The sequence below is a fragment of the Cyrtonyx montezumae genome, unplaced genomic scaffold, assembly GCF_038088225.1.
Source record: "Cyrtonyx montezumae isolate F1298 unplaced genomic scaffold, pur_monq_1.0 scaffold_10, whole genome shotgun sequence".
Taxonomy (NCBI): Eukaryota; Metazoa; Chordata; class Aves; order Galliformes; family Odontophoridae; genus Cyrtonyx; species Cyrtonyx montezumae.
The window spans coordinates 58020462-58038197 of NW_027071826.1; the positions used below are offsets into that span (position 1 = coordinate 58020462).

Genomic DNA, 17736 nt, shown 5'->3' on the forward strand with positions numbered 1-17736 from the left:
GCCCGCCTCCGCCCGGCCCTGGGGGGGAGCGGGGCTATCGGGGCGGGCAACGCCGGGCAGGAATGCGCGCTCCGATAATGGTATTTATAGAGCGGCCCCCGGCGGCTCCGTTCCCCCCGCCCCGCTCCGCGCCCGCACCCGCCGCCCTTCGCCCTCCCGCAACCGCAGCCGCCCCGCGCAGGTGAGTGCGGTGCCGGGTGGAGGGGGGGACGACCGAGGGGAGATGGGAAGAGATGTCCCCGACCTCCCTGGGGACGCCCGATGGGGATTGGGGTTCCTCCAGGTGCCCTTGGGGGAAGGATGCAGCGATGGGATGTCCCGATGTGGGGTGCCGCGATGTAGGGTGTTGTGGTGAGGGGTGCTGAGATTTGGGGCGCTCCGATTGGGGTGTCCTGTCCCTTTGGGGGTTCAGCGTTGCTCAGCGTGGGGTGTTTTCTCCTTGCTCAACGCTGCCCCGCTGGGTTCAGTGCCACAGTAAACAGCCCCGCTGTAGGGTGTTGCTCTGGAGTTTTGGGGTCCCATATGGCTCTATAGGGTTGTCGGTGCCCCCCGCTCTAGGGAGAGAGCGGGGCTGAGCCCAGGCCTATTTATAGCTGGCAATGCACGCAGCGTGGCAGCACGTGTGTGTGCCACCGGCGGGCGGCTGCAGGGACACCGGGACAGGGACAGGCAGTGTGGGGCCCCGGGGAGCTGTGCCGTGCCGTGCCGTGCCATCCTGTGCCGTGCCCTGCCGTGCCACCAGCAGGCACAGTGCCATTCCTCTGCCCGCAGCAGTGCTCTGAACCCGCTTTGGGCACGGGGAGTTGCACGGGGTGATGCTGAGCGTTGGACTCACTCTTTTGGTGTGTTTGGGGATCTCACGAGCTGCTCCACCCATACCCGTGTCTGGGATGCCCACAGAGTGGGACGGGGGCTCAGGGCACTGAGCAGCAGCATCACCGGGCACAGTATGGGCACTGTGGTGGCAGCTCAGTGCCAGCCCTGGGCTGGGAAGTGCTGATTCACTGCACCGAGCAGCAGCCCGGGAAGGCAGTGGGGGGCATGTGGGATGCCCCACGCCACGACCCCACTGGGCTGTGTGTTTTCCTGGTGGTGGCAGAGGCAGATATGAAGGGTCGGCTCTCTCTACGCTGCCAACGTGCGCTGGCAGGATGCTGGGGGCCCTGCCAGCACTGGGGAGGAGCAGGAGGATGCTGGCTGCCCACTGGTGTTGCAGGCACAGAGATGTGGCCCAGCTCAGCAGCGTGTGCGGGAGGGTGCCCTCGTTTGGGATTCCCCACAGTTGGAGTGTTTTTGGGGTGCTGTTTGGCACAGTGCTGGGATTCTGTGTGCTCTGCTCCCGCATGTTCTGGATGTACACCCCTCCCCAGCCCCGCTCACATGTGCACCACTGAGATTAGGGTGCAGCACACCGCCCAGCCCAGCCCTGTTGGCCTCGATAACCACCTTTCCCCCCCTTTTTTTTTTTTGCATGGGTATTTTCCCCCTGAAACCCTCACAACCCTGGGGGGTCACACCACGGAGACACCTCAGCGTCCCACACACCCCCACAGGGTCCCGAGGGGGCAAACCCCATAGCACAAAGAGGCTGTGAGTATTTTGGGTGCTGGAGGTGGCGGCCCCCAGCCTGACTCCCCACACCCTTCAGGGGCCCCAGAGCGACCGGCAGCTGCTGGCAGCATTTTTAGATACCAGCCAGTCCTATCTGTGGCTCAAATATCCCTGAGGGCGGACGTCCCCTCCCGTCCTGTCCCGCCCAACCCCCCCCCCCCCAACCAGCAGCTGTTGCCTGCTGTCTGCCCAAAGCCCCTCCAGCGCAGGCTTGGGTCAGTGCCAGTCCCCTGGGTGCCACTCACGGATGCTGTGGGACCCATATGGGGTGACAGCCGTGGGGAGTGCCCAAACACCTGGGTGCGATGCTAAATCCCACTGAGCCGATTAAGCAGCAGGTCTTAGCTGCAAATCCTAGTGCACAGCAGGGTGGTCATGCCCGTGCCCACACTGCCCAGTGAGGGTCCTTTCCACGTAGCCGCTGGCCACGCGGCCGCGGGACACCGGGACCATGACCTCCGAGAATGACTACGACCACCTGGAGCTGCAGCAGTCCTACAGCCACTGGGATGCCTCTGATGACGAGTTGGACAATGACAACAGCTCAGCACGGCTCTTCGAGCGCTCCCGCATCAAAGCACTGGCAGGTGTGGGGCTGGGTTTGGGACCCCGGGGTCCCCAGCGCTATGGGTTGGGGATGGCGGTGCTCCTGGGGTCACTGTGGTCGTTCCCTTTGCAGATGAGAGGGAGGCGGTGCAGAAGAAGACCTTCACCAAGTGGGTCAACCTGCACCTGGCTTGCGTCACCTGCCGCATCTCCGACCTCTACTTGGACCTCCGGGATGGGAGGATGCTCATCAAGCTGCTGGAGGTGCTGTCCAAAGAGATGCTGGTACGTGGAAACCCTGAGGCCTACCTCGTGCCATGCTGTTCCATCCCATTCCATCACTTGCCATGCCATCCCACGCTGTGTGTGATCTCATGCCATCCTACGTTGAGCTGTGCCATGCCACCCCATCCCGTTCCATATCACATCGATCCATCTCCTCCTGTGCTATTTCATGCCATTCCACACTAAACCATCCCATTCCACCCCGTGCCATGCTGTTCTGTGCTATACCTTTCCGTGCCATTCCATCCCTTGCTATCCCATCCTACACTGTGCCACCTCATGCCGTGCCATTCTGTACCACGATGTTTCATCCCCTGCAGTGCTGTTATCCCATGCCATCCTGTGCCATGCTATGCCCCTCCATGCCATCCTGTGCCATGCTGTGCTCCTCCATGCCATTCCAAGCCACCCCTTGAGCTGCACCACGTCTGTTGGGCACGGCAGCGGGGTGTCCCTGGGCAGGGCAGGGGATGCCAGGCAGTGAGGGCAGACACTGAGTGCTATCATGCCCCAGCCCAAGCCCACCAAGGGCCGGATGCGCATCCACTGCCTGGAGAACGTGGACAAGGCGCTGCAGTTCCTGAAGGAGAAGCAGGTGCACCTGGAGAACATGGGCTCCCATGACATCGTGGATGGCAACCACCGCCTCATCCTCGGCCTCATCTGGACCATCATCCTCCGCTTCCAGGTACCAAGGGCAGGTGGCACCCGTAGGCTCGGTGTGCCCCAACAGGAGCCATTCTCCACCATCTTGGGTTGTCCATCTGTCCCACAGGTACAAGATGTCATCCAGGAGATGAAGGAGGGCCCGGAGACGCGCTCCCCTAGAGATGCGCTGCTGCTCTGGTGCCAGATGAAGACAGCAGGGTAGGTGGTGGAGTGAGCGGCCTCGGGGCTCAAGGTTGCACAGACGGTGATGGTGACACCCTATTTCTTGTCGTAGCTACCCCCATGTGAATGTCACCAACTTCACCTCCAGCTGGAAGGATGGACTGGCCTTCAACGCCCTCATCCACAAGCACAGGTGCGTGGCATGGCCACTGGCGTAGGTGGCAGTGGTGGCAGCTGTGTCAACATGTCCTTGTGCCCCTTGTTGCCAGGCCTGAGCTGTTTGACTTCAAAACTCTGACCAAGTCCAACGCCCGGCACAACCTGGAGCATGCATTCAGTGTGGCCGAGCGGCACCTGGGCATCACCCCGCTCCTCGACCCTGAAGGTGAGTCCCCTTGCCTCATTTCCCACCCCTTGGAACGTACCCATGGAGGGGTGGAGGTAGAGCAACCCTGGAGCTGGCTCTGGGTGGGACGTGAATGTGGGGACCCATCAGCAGCATGGGTGGGTGGCACCCCATTGTGCCTGTTGGGGCTGAAACCTCCCTGCCTTTGCACAGATGTGTTCACAGAGAACCCCGATGAGAAGTCCATCATCACCTACGTGGTGGCCTTCTACCACTACTTCTCTGAGATGAAGAAACTGGAGGTGAAGGGCAGGCGGCTGGGCAAGGTAGGAATGGCAGTGAGTTGGGATGGCACGGCACGGCACTGGTGAGTGCCAGGATGCCCCATGCTCACCACTGACTGTGCCACAGGTCATTGAGCATGCCAAGGAGACCAAGCGGATGATCGAGGGCTACGGGGGGCTGGCCTCCAACCTGCTCACCTGGATCGAGCAGACCATCAGCTCCCTCAACAGCCGCAGCTTCGCCAACTCTCTGACCGGTGTGCAGCACCAGCTGCAAGCCTTCAGCACCTATCGCACAGTGGAGAAGCCCCCCAAGTAAGCATTTCCCCCCCAGACCTCCCGAGGGTGAGCTCTTATGGATGCCACAGGCTGAGCTCTCGCCGGGTCAGGTTTCAGGAGAAGGGCAACCTGGAAGTGCTGCTCTTCACCATCCAGTCACGGATGAGAGCCAACAACCAGCGCGTCTACACACCGCAGGAGGGACGTCTGGTCTGTGACATCAACCGGGTATGGAGACACGTGGGGTGTTTGGGGTCCACTGTGGGGTGTTTGGGGTCCACTGTGGGGTAATTTAGGCCCTTGAGTCAGGTTTGGTCCACCTTGGTTTAGGTTGGGTCCCTCTTGGGTATTTGTGAGCTTCGGGTAGTTTGAGTCCATCTGAGTGCATTTCTGATCTTGGGGCAGGTTGGGTCTGTGTTGGAGCAGTTCAGGTGTTGGAGCATTTTGGCTTGGTCTTGGGGCAGATTGGATCCATCTTGGGGCTTTTTCAGTCCATCCTGTAGCATTTAGGCTCTTGGACACAACCTGTGCCTCGCCTGTCCCATCCTGGGTGTTTGTGCATGTGGGTCAAGGTGGGTCCATCCTGGAGCAGTTCAGGTCATGGGGCATTTCAGGTCCATCTTGGGGCAGTTTGGATCCATATTGGACTTGTCCAGGTCCTGGGGAATTTGTGCAGTTGAAGCAATCAGTCCCCCTCTTGGGGCAGGTTAGGTTCATCTTGGAGCAATTGAGAACTTGGGTCATTTTGGATTTTATCCTGGAGCAGCTCGAGTCCAGCGTGGGTTGGATCTACCCTGAAGCATTTCAGGTCCTGGAGCGTTAGGGCTTCATCCTGTGATGTCTTAGGGCAGGTTGGATCCGTCTTGGGGCAGTTCAGGTCTTGGGGCATTTGGGCTTCGTGCTAAGGTGGATTGGGTCAGTCTTGGGTTGGCTTAGGTTCATCTTGGCGTAGCGTGGGTCCTTCTAGGAGCAAACTGGGTTTCCCCATCAATGTTCTCCCACCCTTGAGGCGCGTTGGGGCTCACCAGCAGAGCAAGGCACGGCCAGTAGGATGCAGAACCCGTGTCCCACCATCCAACTCTGCCTTTTCCCAGGCATGGGAGCGGCTGGAGAAAGCAGAGCACGAGAGGGAGTTGGCACTGCGCAATGAGCTCATCCGGCAGGAGAAGCTGGAGCAGCTGGCACGACGCTTTGACCGCAAAGCAGCCATGAGGGAGGCCTGGCTGAGTGAGAACCAACGCCTGGTGGCACAGGTGTGGGGCCAACGGGCACCGCTGCGGGGACTGGGGCACCCTCGCATTGCCTCACTGCCCGCTTTGCTCCCAGCAGGATAACTTTGGCCACGACCTGCAGGCGGTGGAGGCAGCCATGAAGAAGCACGAGGCCATCGAGACGGACACGGCAGCCTACAGGGAGCGGGTGCAGGCCATTGATGCGGTGGCTAAGGAGCTGGAGAGGGAGGGCTACCACGATATCAAGCGCATCAAAGTGCGCAAGGACAACATCCTGAGGCTCTGGGAGCAGCTCCAGGAGCTGCTGCGCAACCGGCGTCAGCGCCTGGAGATGAACCTCACCCTGCAGCACCTCTTCCAGGAGATGCTTCACAGCATCAACTGGATGGATGAGGTCAAGGTGAGCTGCAGGTGGATGCAAGACATTCAGGGTCAGCGTGGGTATGGTGCCTTGGTCCCAGCGCACAGGGGATCAGTGGGGCTTCTTGGAGAGTCAGAGCTGGTTATGGGGTGCTGCAGAAAGGTGTGGTGCTTGGAGCGTGCAGCTGCCAGCCCCACGTTATGCCAGAAAGTGGTGGGTGCAGGAGATGCATCCATCCGTGGCTGCGTGCGTCCCTGAGATAATGCCGATGCTGGAGTGCTCACCATCCACTCGTAGCCCGCAGGTGACCTCCAGCTCTCTCCCAGGTGCAGCTGGCCTCATCCGAATCTGGGAAGCACCTCCTTGAGGTGGAGGAGCTGCTGGAGAACCACCGGCTGCTGGAGGGTGACATGGCCCTGCAGGCAGAGAAGGTGCGGGCCGTCAGCGCTGCTGCCCTCAGATTTGCTGACGCTGAAGGTAGGTGTGCTCCAAGGGGTTGGAGGTGTCCCGAGGGTTGGATGCTCCAAAGGTTGGGCACGGTGGGTGCATCAGGAGTGAGTTCCCCGAGAGTTTCCGAGGGTTGGTTGCTCCAGTGGTTGGTCTCCAACGGTTGGGTACTGTAAATGTTGGATTTTCCAAGGGTGGATGCTCCGGGGTTGGGTGTTCCCAAGTCAGGGTCACTCCACGGGTGGTTGCCCCAAGTGTCTCCAGTGGTCGGGCACTCCAAGGGTTGGCTGCGCCAGCGTTGGAGTCTCCAAGGGTGGGTGCCCCAATGATTGGGTGCTCCAAGGATCTCCAGTGGTTGGATGCTTCAACGGTTTGACACTCAAAGGGTTGGGTTGTCCACGGGTGGGTACTCCAAGGTTCCTCAGAGGTTGAGTGTTGCCATGGTTGGGTCCTCCCAAGGTAGAGTTGCTCCACAGGTGGATGCACGAGTGTCTGCAAGGTTGAGTGAACTCGGAAGCTGCAGCACACCCTGGGAGCCCCACTGACACGTGCCCCCCGTTGCTCCCTGGTCAGGCTACCGCCCCTGCGACCCCAGAGTGATCCGAGACCGTGTGAACCACCTGGAGATGTGCCGCCGGGAGCTGCAGGCTCTGGCAGCGAGGCGCAAAGCCCTGCTGGAGCAGTCCCGGGCAGTGTGGCAGTGTCTGCAGGACCTGGACGAGGCAGAGAGCTGGATCAAGGAACAGGAGCAGATCTACTCGGCGCTGGACTACGGCAAAGACCTGGCGGGTGTGTTGCTGCTGCGACGCCGTCACGCCGCACTGGAGGCCGAGCTGGAGGCACGGGGAGCCCGGCTGGAGCAGGCACTAGTGATGGCTGAGAAGTTGGCAGCAGCAGGGCGTGAGGCCGGGCGGCTGAGGGACCGGGCAGCTGCCGTGAGGGCACTGTGGGTCCAGCTGCAGGAGCTGGTGGCTTTCCGCCGCCGTGGGCTGCGGGAGGCCGAGGGCTTCTTCCAGTTCCAGGCAGAGGCTGAGGAGTTGGCAGAGGTTCTGGCGGAGGCTCGGCAGCGAGCAGCAAGCGAGGAGCTGGGTCACGACGAAGTCCATACGCAGACACTGCTGCGGGAGCATCAGGAGCTGCTGGAGGAGCTGGAGGCTGCCCAGCAGCTCCTGGAGCGCTTGGGCCACCAAGCAGAGGGCTTCCCACCAGAGCTGCGGGCTGGCCCCGAGGCACACAGCAGGCTGGCAGCACTGCGGGCGCTGCACCGCGAGGCGAGCACGCTGGCTGAGATGCGTGGCCGGCGGCTGCGGGATGCCCTCGACCTCTACACTGTGTTTGGGGAGAGTGAAGCCTGCCAGCTCTGGATGGGCGCCAAGGAGAGATGGCTGGAGAAGCTGGAGGTGCCCGACACGCTGGAGGACCTGGATGTGGTGAAGCACAGGTAGGGATGCGGTGCCACCTGCTGTCGTGAGATGAGGACAGTTCTCAGCCTAGCGTCATGAGCTCTGGCCGGTTCTCAGCCTGGTGCCATGAGTTTTCTCTGGTACTCAGCCCAATGTCATGAGATGTGGCCGGTTCTCGGCCCAGTTCTGTGAACTCTGGATGGTTCTCAGCCCAGTGCCATGAGTTCTGGCAAGGTCTCAGCCTGGTGCCGTGAGATTTGGTCAATTCATAGCCCGATCTCACAAGCTTCGACCAGACCTCAGCGCAGTGTCGCAGTCTCCAACCGGTTCTTAGCCCCATGCCGTGAGCTCTGGCTAGTTCTCAGCCCAGTGTCACGAGGTGCAGCCCGTTCTCAGCCAGACTTCCCGCAGGCTGGACGGGCTGGAGCAGAAGATGGCTGACGTGGCTCTCCAAATCGACGCCGTCAACCGCTCAGCTGAGGGCCTCCTGGAGAGCGGCCACCCTCGCAGCCCCCAGGTCCGGCAGTGCCAGCAGCAGCTCAATGAGCGGTAGGTCCCGGAGCGGCAAGGGCACCTCGCCCCACCACGCCCCCCACCTTGACCCCCTTGGCCGTGCAGGTGGGACCGTTTTCGGGAGCTGGTGTCCCAGCGGCGTGCGGCAGTGGGCTCGGCGCTCAACCTGCTCAACTTCCAACTGGAGTGTGAGGAGACACGTGCCTGGCTGCTGAGCAAGACGCGGGTGGTGGAGTCCACGCGGGAGCTCGGCCGAGACCTGGCAGGCGTCCTGGCCACCCAACGCAAGCTGTATGGCATCGAACGTGAGCTGGCAGCTGCTGAGAACCGCCTGGATGCCCTGCGTCCGCAAGCCGCCCTCCTGTCCCGGGAGCGCCCTGAGTTGGCCGAGGACACGGCGGGGCGGCTGGCGGGGGCACAGGATGCCATGGATGGGCTGCAGGGTGCCCTGCGGGACCGAGCGGCTGCGCTGGGAGAAGTGGGGCAGCTGCAGAGCTTCCTGCAGGACCTGGATGACTTCCAGGCGTGGCTCTTCGGGGCTCAGAAAGCCGTGGCGGCCACCGACGAGGTGCCGGCTTCGGTGGGTGAGGCAGAAGAGCTGCTGCGGAAGCATGCGGCCGCCCAGGAGGATGCTGAGGGGCACACGGCTGCCTTCGTGGCACTGCTGGAGGCAGGCGAGCGGTTGACAAGCAGCCAGGAGGACCCCGAGTACGAGCAGCTACGGGAGCGGCTGCGGGGCGTGGAGGCGGGCTGGGGAGCCCTGCACAAGATGTGGGACGCCCGGCAGCGCTTCCTTGCCCAGTGTTTGGGCTTCCAGGAGTTCCTGCGTGATGCCAAGCAGGCGGAGATTCTCCTCGCCAACCAGGTGGGTGAGGGACGTGGGGACACGTGGTAGAGAGAACCCAAGGCGCGGTTGTGCCAAGCTCTTGCAGTCGGGTTCTTGCTCTTGAGATTGGATCCGTACGGTGCGGAGCACCCAGGGCATGGCCACGCCGTGTGCTGAAGGTTGGGTCCGTGTGATGGAGAGCGCTTCAGGTCACGGTTGTGCCATGCGCTTGGGGTTGGAGAGCACCCAGGGTGTGACTGTACCGCTCTCGAGATCGGGTCCGTGCGCTTGGGGTTGGGCCCATGTAGTGGAGTGCCCCTCCCTGTGACAGGGGAGGGCTGTTGGCACCCTGATAGGATGCTGAGCCCCCCCGGTGCCCCCTAGGAGTACACGCTGGCCCACCTGGAGCTACCCCCCACTCTGGAGGGTTCCACAGCTGCCCTGCGTCGCTTTGAGGATTTCTACGCCTCCATGGAGAGCAGTGCGGAGAAGGTCCCCGGCGTGGTGACCGCTGGCTCCAAGCTCGTGGCAGAGGGCAACATCTTCTCTGAGAAGATCAACGAGAAGATCCGGGCCCTGCAGGAGCGGTGAGTGGATAAGGGGCCGCCGGGCAGCGCCGTGGTGTGGCAGTGGGGTGATGTCTGTGCTCGTGTCCCCACGCCAGGCACCAGGTGAACGTGGCCAAGGCACAGGAGGCAGCGGGCTTGCTGCAGGACAACCACAAACTGCAGAGCTTCCTGCAGAGCTGCCGGGAGGTGGGTGAGAGGCACGGCTGGTGGCACAGTGGGGTGCCCGTGGCCGAGCCATGACACACTCACCCTGCCTGCAGCTCGCCACGTGGGTGGATGAGAAGATGCTGACAGTGCAGGACGCATCCTATGGGGATGCGCGTGGTCTGCACGGCAAGTGGCAGAAGCACCAGGCCTTTATGGCAGAGCTGGCAGCCAACGAGGCGTGGCTGGGGAAGATCAAAGCGGTGAGTGCCGGTGAGGTGAGACGGCCGCGGGCACGGCTTGGAGGTGCGGTGCTCGTTGAGCTCATCGCTGTGCCAACAGGAGGGCATGGAGCTGGCGAGCTGCAAACCGCAGTACGGTGCCGTGGTGGGCCGGCGGCTGGACGAGCTGCAGGCACTGTGGAGTGGGCTGCACGATGCCACCAGGGAGAAGGGCCAGCAGCTCTTCGAGGCCAACCGCACCGAGCTGTGTGCCCAGAGCTACAGCGACCTGGAGCGCTGGCTGGAGCAGGCAGAGGGTGAGCTGCGCACCACTGAGCACGCCAAGGACCTCACCGGGGCCAACCTACTGCTCAAGAAGCTGACGGTGCGTGGCACGGGGATGGGATGCTCTGTCGTGAGGAATGACCTCAGACGTGAGACCTGATGGCGTTCCCCTCCCAGCGGCTGGAGGAGCAGGTGGTGGCACGGCAGGAGGAGCTGGTGGAGCTGACAGCACCGCTTGCTGGGGTCGCCCCAGAGCCCGATGGGCAGGAGGAGAGGCTCCAGCAGCGATTCCTTGACCTGCTGGAGCCACTGGGGAAGAGGAGAAAGGAGCTGGAAACTTCCAAGGCGATGTACCAGTTGGGGAGGGACCTGGAGGACGAGATGGTGAGCGCCACGATGGCCGTGGGGGCTGCGGGGCTAGGGTTGCGGGGTGCTGAGCAGGTGTTCTTGTCCTCAGTTATGGGTGCAGGAGAGGATGCCGTGGGCCAGGTCAACTGAGCACGGCACAAACCTCCAGAGCGTGCAGCGCTTGGCCAAGAGGAATGAGGTGAGTCTGTGCCACCATGGCACCTTCTGCCCTACCCGGGGGGGGGTGCGTGGTACCAGGCTCCTAAGCCCCCGGCCCCACTGCAGACCCTACAGAAGGAGCTGCAGGGCCATGCCCCTCGCCTGGCTGAGGTGCTGGAACGTGGTGAGGCAGCTGCTGAGGGACCCTGCCCGGAGCTGGCAGCGAGGGCGCGGGAACTGCAGGCACAGTGGGAGGCACTGAGGGAAGAAGTGGCTGCACGGCAGCGGAGGCTGCAGGAGGCCGGCGAGGCCCAGCAGTACTACCTGGATGCTGCTGAGGCTGAGGCGTGGGTCAGCGAGCAGGAGCTCTTCATGGGAGATGAGGAGAAGCCGAAGGTGAGGGTAGCTCTGCATTGTTTGCTCGTGTCTGTTGGGGACTCTGCCCCATCCTGTGCCGTATCATCTCGTGGTGTGTGTCACTGCGTGCCGTCCATCCAGCCCATACGATACGTGCCGTGCCATCCCGTACAGTGCCATGCCATTACGTGCTGTCCTATACCCTGAGATGATGCTCGTGCCATGCCACGCTGTGCCATTACTCGTGGTCCTGTGGAATACCATGCTGTGCTACTGTGTGCCATCCGTGCTGTCCCACACACTGTGGCACACTGTGCTGTGCCGTCACACATCCTCCCATGCCACGCCATCATCGTGTTATTACAGGTCATCTTGTGCCACTAGAACTCATCCCATGCTTTGCCATCTCATGCCATGGCCTGGCATGCTGTACCATGCAATTACACGCTATCCAACCCCGTGCTGTTATGATGCTTTACACACTAACACATGCCACGTTATGCCATCCCATCCCAGTACACGCTACCCTCTCAGATGCTGTAATGGCACGGGGTGACCCATAACATCTCATTCCATGCCATTCTACACCATTCTGTGCCATCCATTGCATACCACACCACGCCATGCGGAGCTCACCGTTGCTCCCTGCGTGCTGGAGGGAGGTGGGACAACCCCACAGGGTGGGCACCAGGGTTGAACCCTGATCCCCATCTCCTGGCTGTGCTGTGTGTTGACTTTTCGTGGTGCCCTCCCTGCTGCAGGATGAGGAAAGTGGTTTGGTGATGCTGAAGAGACACGTGAGGCAGCAGCGCTCCATCGAGGACTATGGGCAAACCATCAAGGAGCTGGCAGGGAGGGCTCAGCAGCTGCTCTCTGCTGGCCATCCTGAGGGGTATGTGTAACCACGCGGGTCCCCATCCTGGTGACAGCCCCGTGGCTGCAGTGCTCGGGTGAGATGGCACTTCAGTGCCCTGAGTGGCATGGTGGAGGGGATGTGGGGAACCCATCTGTGGGGGAGGGGGGGCTCCTCTTCAAAAAAGCCCCAAGACGTGGCGAGACCGTCAGGTTTGGGTGCAATCTGAGATGTCTGTGTGCCTGGGGCCACGCAGGGAGCAGATCATCCGGCTGCAGGGCCAGGTGGACAAGTATTACGCGGGGCTGAAGGAGGCGGCCGAGGAGCGCCGGCGGCGCTTGGAGAACATGTGCCACCTCTTCCAGCTGAAGCGTGAGGTGGAGGACCTGGAGCAGTGGATTGCTGAGCGTGATGTGGCAGCCTCCTCCCAGGAGCTGGGGCAGGACCTGGACCACGTCACGGTGAGCCCGTTGGCACGCGCTTGGTGGGGGTGGGGATGAAGGTGGAGTTGGGGGTGGGGATGGAAATGATGGTGATGATAGCACCGGAGACGATAGCGATGGTGGTGATGACGACAGCGGGTCATTTTTGGGTGGCGAACCCATCTTTTCTTCCCCACCTCAGTTGCTGAGGGAAAAGTTTCGGGAGTTTGCCCGGGAAACGGGCAGCGTAGGGCAGGAACGTGTGGACCGGGTCAACCTGACCATCGAGGACCACATCGATGCGGGGCACACCGAGGCCGCCACCATGGCTGAGTGGAAAGATGGACTGAATGAGAGCTGGGCTGACCTCCTGGAGCTGATTGACACACGCATGCAACTGCTGGCCGCCTCCTACGAGCTGCACAAGTACTTCTATGACGGCTCCGAGCTGCTGGCCCTCATTGCTGCCCGCCGCCAGGAGCTGCCCCAGGACCTGGGCGACGACTCGGGCTCGGTGGAGGCTTTCCACCGCATGCACAGCGCCTTCGAGCGCGACCTCCAGCTGCTGGAAGGGCAGGTGCAGCAGTTTCGAGAGGTGGCAGCACGCCTGCAAACTGCCTACGCTGGGGAGAAGGCAGTCAGCATCCAGGAGCAGGAGCAGGAGGTGGTGCAGGCGCTGCAGGCGCTGCTGGAGGCGTGCAGCGGGCGCCGGGCGCAGCTCGTGGACACAGCCGACAAGTTCCGCTTCTTCAGCATGGCACGGGACCTGCTCTCCTGGATGGAGAGCGTCGTGCGGCAGATCCAGACGCAGGAGAAACCCAGGTAGGAGCAGATGGGTGGGGGTCCCACTGCCCCGCTCAGCAGCGTGGCACAGCCTCAACATTTCCACTGCCACAGTGCCTCCGACTTTCAACGCCGCCGTTTCCAGCATCTCCACCCGTCATCTCCATCCCCCTTATCTCTACGCATCTGTCCTCTGACATCTCCGTCCCCATCTCCTCCAACGCCCCCCAAAAATCTCTGCCCTTCACCTCCATCCCTTGACGTCTCCGTCTCCCAAAATCTTCATCCCCTACCATCTCCATCCGACCAACTCCAACCTCCTGTACCTCCATCTCCGCTCCTCTTCTCCATCCCCTCAAATCTTTGACCCACGAAATCTCTGCTCCCCGACACCGTCGCCCCCCATATCTTCATTCTCAATGCCTCCGTCCCCCTCACACTTCTTCCATATCCTCGATAAGTCCATCCCCAATCTCCCCTCCCAGGGACGTTTCCTCAGTGGAGCTGCTCATGGAGTACCACCAAGGTATCCGTGCCGAGATGGATGCCCGTGACAAGAGCTTTGCTTCCTGCATTGAACTAGGCAAGAAGCTGCTGCACCGCAAGCACCAGGAGTCGCCTGAGGTGGGGGACAGCCCCTTGGGGTGAGGAGACGGTGGGAACGGACCTTCTCATGACAGCCACCCCTTTGCAGATCAAGGCGAAGCTTATGGAGCTGCTGGACAAGAGGAAGGCCGTGATGGAGATGTGGCAGCAGCGCTGGGACCGGCTGCGGCTGCGTGAGTGCGGCGACGGCGTTCGGGTGGGATTTTTGGGGTCCCCCTGTTGGGGTGCTGAGCTCTGCCCCTTTCCCGCAGTGCTGGAGGTGTGCCAGTTCTCCAGGGATGCCTCAGTGGCCGAGTCATGGCTGATGGCACAGGAGCCCTACCTGGCCAGCAGCGACTACGGGCAGACGGTGGACGCGGTGGAGAAGCTGCTCAAGCGGCACGAAGCCTTCGAGAAGTCCACAGCCACGTGGGAGGAGCGCATCGCTGCCCTGAGGAAGCTGACGACGGTGAGCTGGTGGCCCTTTGGGGTTGCAAGAGGGCACGGCTGGGTTCCCTCTTGATTTCCGTGTCCCCTTCCCTGGCAGCTGGAGCTCATGGGCGGGCGGACGCTGCGGGAGGAGGACGCGGTGCGCGACGCTGCTCCTGAACATCGGCTGGATGCAGAGCTGGACACAGGGTAAGGGGTGTCATCCCCACGTCCCCAAATGGCAGCACCTTCCCTTAAAGAGAAGGGCTGAGGAATTTTTAGCAGTACACCTTTTCTGAGCAAACTCGACGCAGACGAAGCAGTTGAGCCACAGCTTTGCTCCTTGCCGGGGCTTTTATTTCTTGAAGGCAAAGGCTCCACATTCACACCCCCTGACTCCCAAACCCACTGCTGCGTTGGTTTTGGGTGTTCCCTCTATTCCCACTTGCATCCTTCGGGGTGCTGAGCACCGTCTCCGTGCTGCAGGTCTGAGGAGGAAGAGGAGAAGAGGAAGGGGGGGATCCCTCAGGAAGCCTCTCCGCCCGCTGTCGATGGACCCCAGCCGGTCAGTTCTGCCTTTTAGCTTTCTCCTTCCCCAGCACCAGGGAACCCATGGCCCCACCGTGCCAACTGCTGCCCCTGGATGCGTCCCTGCAGATATCCCCTTGTCCCCTGTCCCTTTACTCTCTCCCTCCCGTCCTGCAGCAGGAACAGACACAACCCACAGCCATTGGGCTGTTGCTTGCATTGGATTGAATAAATTGTGAATGACCCCCAAATCATTGGGCAGGCACAAGGGCAGCACCTTTGCCACAGTGTGTCCCTGTGGCTGGGAGCCCAAGGGTGGGGCTCGGGGTGGTTGGCAGAGGCCAGCACCCATGGGTGCGCAGGGCAGAGACAGAGCCAAACACCCTGGAGCAGTCAGATTCCTGCTGGCGTTTGTCCCAGGAGAAACCCCCAAGTCACGGGGACACCGTGCGGCCACCACCACGTGGCACCCAGCTGTTCAAGCTGGCTCTGTCCTGGCACGGAAGGGACAGCTGGCTTCTTGGGGACAAGGGCACGTGGTGATGGTGCTGCTGGTTGGATGTGCCTGCGTCAGCTCCCCTCCCTTGTGCCCTCGGAGCATGCTCACCCCACGGGGATATCACCCCATGGGACATCAGAGACACTGACCACCCTGCAAGGCATCGTCACCCCATGGGGATGTCACCCTATGGGACATCATCAACCCCGGAGGCATCACCCTGCAAGATGTCATCATCCTATGCCTCACTGTCACTCCATGGGGATGTCATCCCGTGGGACGCTTTAACCCCATGAGGACGTCACCCCGGAAGACATCACCCTATGGAACATCATCACCCCATGGGGCACTGCCATCCTCTGCCGTTGTCACCCCATCCGTGTGCAGCCACCTCATGCTCGTTGCCCCTCTCTCTGCTCCTTGCTGCCTGCTCGGGGACAGGACTTGCTTTCTGGTTGTTCTGCCTGCTCGGGGACAACCCTCTCTGCCTTCCCTGTCTGCTTGGGGACATCTGGCTCTCTGGGGACATCTTCTGGCACCTTGGGGACAAGATCACTTTCCCGGGGACGGGGATCCCCAAGTTCCTTCTGGGGAACGAGATCACTTCTGCTGCTTGGGGACAACTTCTGGCTCCTTGGGAACAGGGTCTGCCTGCTTTGGGACAAGACTGCTTCCTGCAACCTGGGGGATACCATCTTTCTCTGCCTGCCTCCTTGGGGACGCAGTCACACACACGGGGACAGCCTCCTTTCTCCTGTTCCCTTTGGTGGGACACACCACAGGCACTCCACTTGGCTCTCTGCTGCCATCTCCAGCAAAGGGCCGAGACCATCACCACGTGAAGGACGTGATGACCGTGGCATTGCCATGCTCTGGATCCGATCATGCCTCAAAGCCTCACCCTGAGCATTCCATCCACCGCGTGCCACTGTCCCCAAGCGCTGCCGCCATATCCCGTGCCACGGTGGCTCCCCATGGAGCACGGGGTGGCCATCCGTGCTTCTGCTGGGGATGACACAGCGGGTTGGGCCCCACGGGAGGTGGCTTTCTGGGAGGTGACACCAGTGGGGCTGGGCAGTGACGTGGCTGTTGCTTTGCAACAGCTGACAGTGGCCGAGGAGGAGCCCGTAGCACCGCGGGACGAGGTGGCCACGTTGCCCGCCCAGCCTGCCCACGTTCAGCTCGAGGGCTACCTGGGCCGCAAGCACGACCTGGAGGCGGCCACCAAGCGCGCATCCAACAGGTAGGCACAGAGCAGTGGCCTCCCATGGCCGTGGAGGTGGCCCGGTTGTGACGGGGCTGCCCGCAGGTCGTGGAGCACGCGGTACTGCGTGCTGCGGGGCGAGGAGCTTGCCTTCTTCAAGGATGCCAAGAGCCGGGCGCTGGGGGTGCCCTGCCAGGGCGAGGAGCCCCTGGGGCTGCGCAACGCACGCTGCCAGGTGGCTGCGGGCTACAAGAAGAAGAAGCACGTCTTTGCGCTCAGGTACGGCGTGCTTGTGGCGTGGCACCGTGTGCCGCAGCGTGGCTGATGTCTCGCCACCAGCTGTGCTCTGCCCCCCCCCCCAGGCTCAGCAATGGCAGCGAGTGGCTCTTCCATGGCAAGGATGAGGTGAGGGGTGGCCGAGGGGACAAAGAATGGATGGTTGGTACATGGGGGACGTGGGGGTGGCCAAGGGGACAAAGGATGGCTAGTGGTGGCCACAGGTGCCCACGATCTCCACAGTGGTGCATAGGGAGATGGAGGGTGGCAAGAGGGACCTGGGCATGACCAGCAGTACCGAAGGGGATATTGGGGTGGCCAAAGGTGCCTAGGGGTACGCGGAGGTGACCTGTGATGCCCAAGGGGATGTTGGGGCAGCCGTGGGACGCCGGTGTAGCCAACAGTGCTCAAGGGGACAAGAGATGGTTAGTAATCTCCAGGGGGTATTGGGTTGGCCAGTGGTATCCGGAGGGCACCGGGGTGATGAGAGGTGGGTAGAGGGGCCATGGGTGACACAGGTGGGGCACCGGGGTGGCTCGAGGTGCCTGAAGGGGTGAAGGTTGGCCCAGCAGAGGGGCTTAAGTGGGACTTAAGGTGGCCGTGGGACATTGGGGTGAGGAGAGGTACCCGAAAGGGACACGGTGGTGGCTGGTGGTGCCCAGGGGGGACACTGGGTGTCTTGGTGCTCCCGGGCCAACAGCCCCATGCCCCTGCAGGAGGAGATGCAGACGTGGCTGCAGGGGCTGCACGTGGCCATCACCTCCTGCCAGAACCTGCCGGCCAAGGCACGCAGCCTGCCCCCACCCCATGCCCCCCCCGAGCCCCGTCGGGACAAGGAGAAGCGCTTCAGCTTCTTCCCCAAGAAGAAATAATGCGGGGGGAGGGGAGGGGGGGGGTTAGGGGAGGGCAGCCTGGCAAGTCCGCGAGTGCGCACGTGTATATGTATATATATATTTATAGATGTTTATATTTATATATATACACACATCCATCCCCACGCTTCAGGGCATGCGCTCACCTCAGCGGAGGTGCACGCACAGATACGCACACACGTGTGCTCACGTCCCCTTTTCCCCCCACCCCCCAGGGGAACACACCTGCGTGCGTGTG

General features: G+C 62.1%; 1 protein-coding gene across 3 annotated transcripts; it reads left to right on the forward strand.

Moving 5' to 3' along the window:
* Nucleotides 1–19: 19 nt before the first annotated feature.
* SPTB (spectrin beta, erythrocytic) lies at nt 20–17511 on the forward strand. Of its 3 annotated transcripts, none has more exons than XM_065755532.1 (35): nt 20–181; nt 2010–2198; nt 2291–2442; nt 2957–3130; nt 3218–3309; nt 3386–3466; nt 3543–3658; nt 3833–3945; nt 4031–4218; nt 4293–4410; nt 5277–5435; nt 5509–5814; nt 6102–6252; nt 6796–7663; nt 8037–8174; nt 8244–9003; nt 9349–9551; nt 9629–9719; nt 9794–9940; nt 10020–10283; nt 10361–10567; nt 10641–10730; nt 10817–11086; nt 11809–11939; nt 12157–12361; nt 12525–13144; nt 13591–13729; nt 13800–13884; nt 13963–14159; nt 14238–14329; nt 14606–14684; nt 16250–16389; nt 16456–16629; nt 16713–16755; nt 17343–17511. In XM_065755532.1, the coding sequence occupies exons 2-35, from the start codon at nt 2063–2065 to the stop codon at nt 17496–17498; spliced, it is 6885 nt and encodes a 2294-aa protein (XP_065611604.1). In that variant the 5' UTR covers nt 20–181; nt 2010–2062; the 3' UTR covers nt 17499–17511. The 3 variants fall into 3 exon arrangements, with proteins under 3 accessions (XP_065611604.1, XP_065611605.1, XP_065611606.1); XM_065755533.1 differs by having other exon boundaries at nt 2030–2198; XM_065755534.1 differs by lacking the exon at nt 20–181 and having other exon boundaries at nt 1625–2198; nt 5512–5814.
* The last annotated feature ends 225 nt before the right edge of the window (nt 17512–17736 follow it).

Bases quoted from the DNA above. Each gene is read 5' to 3' on its own strand.
- SPTB (XM_065755532.1), top strand. From the start codon at position 2,063: ATGACCTCCGAGAATGACTACGACCACCTGGAGCTGCAGCAGTCCTAC. The intron at 14,160-14,237 runs GTGAGCTGGTGG...CTTCCCTGGCAG, and splicing joins CCCTGAGGAAGCTGACGACG to CTGGAGCTCATGGGCGGGCG. The intron at 16,756-17,342 runs GTGAGGGGTGGC...ATGCCCCTGCAG, and splicing joins TCTTCCATGGCAAGGATGAG to GAGGAGATGCAGACGTGGCT.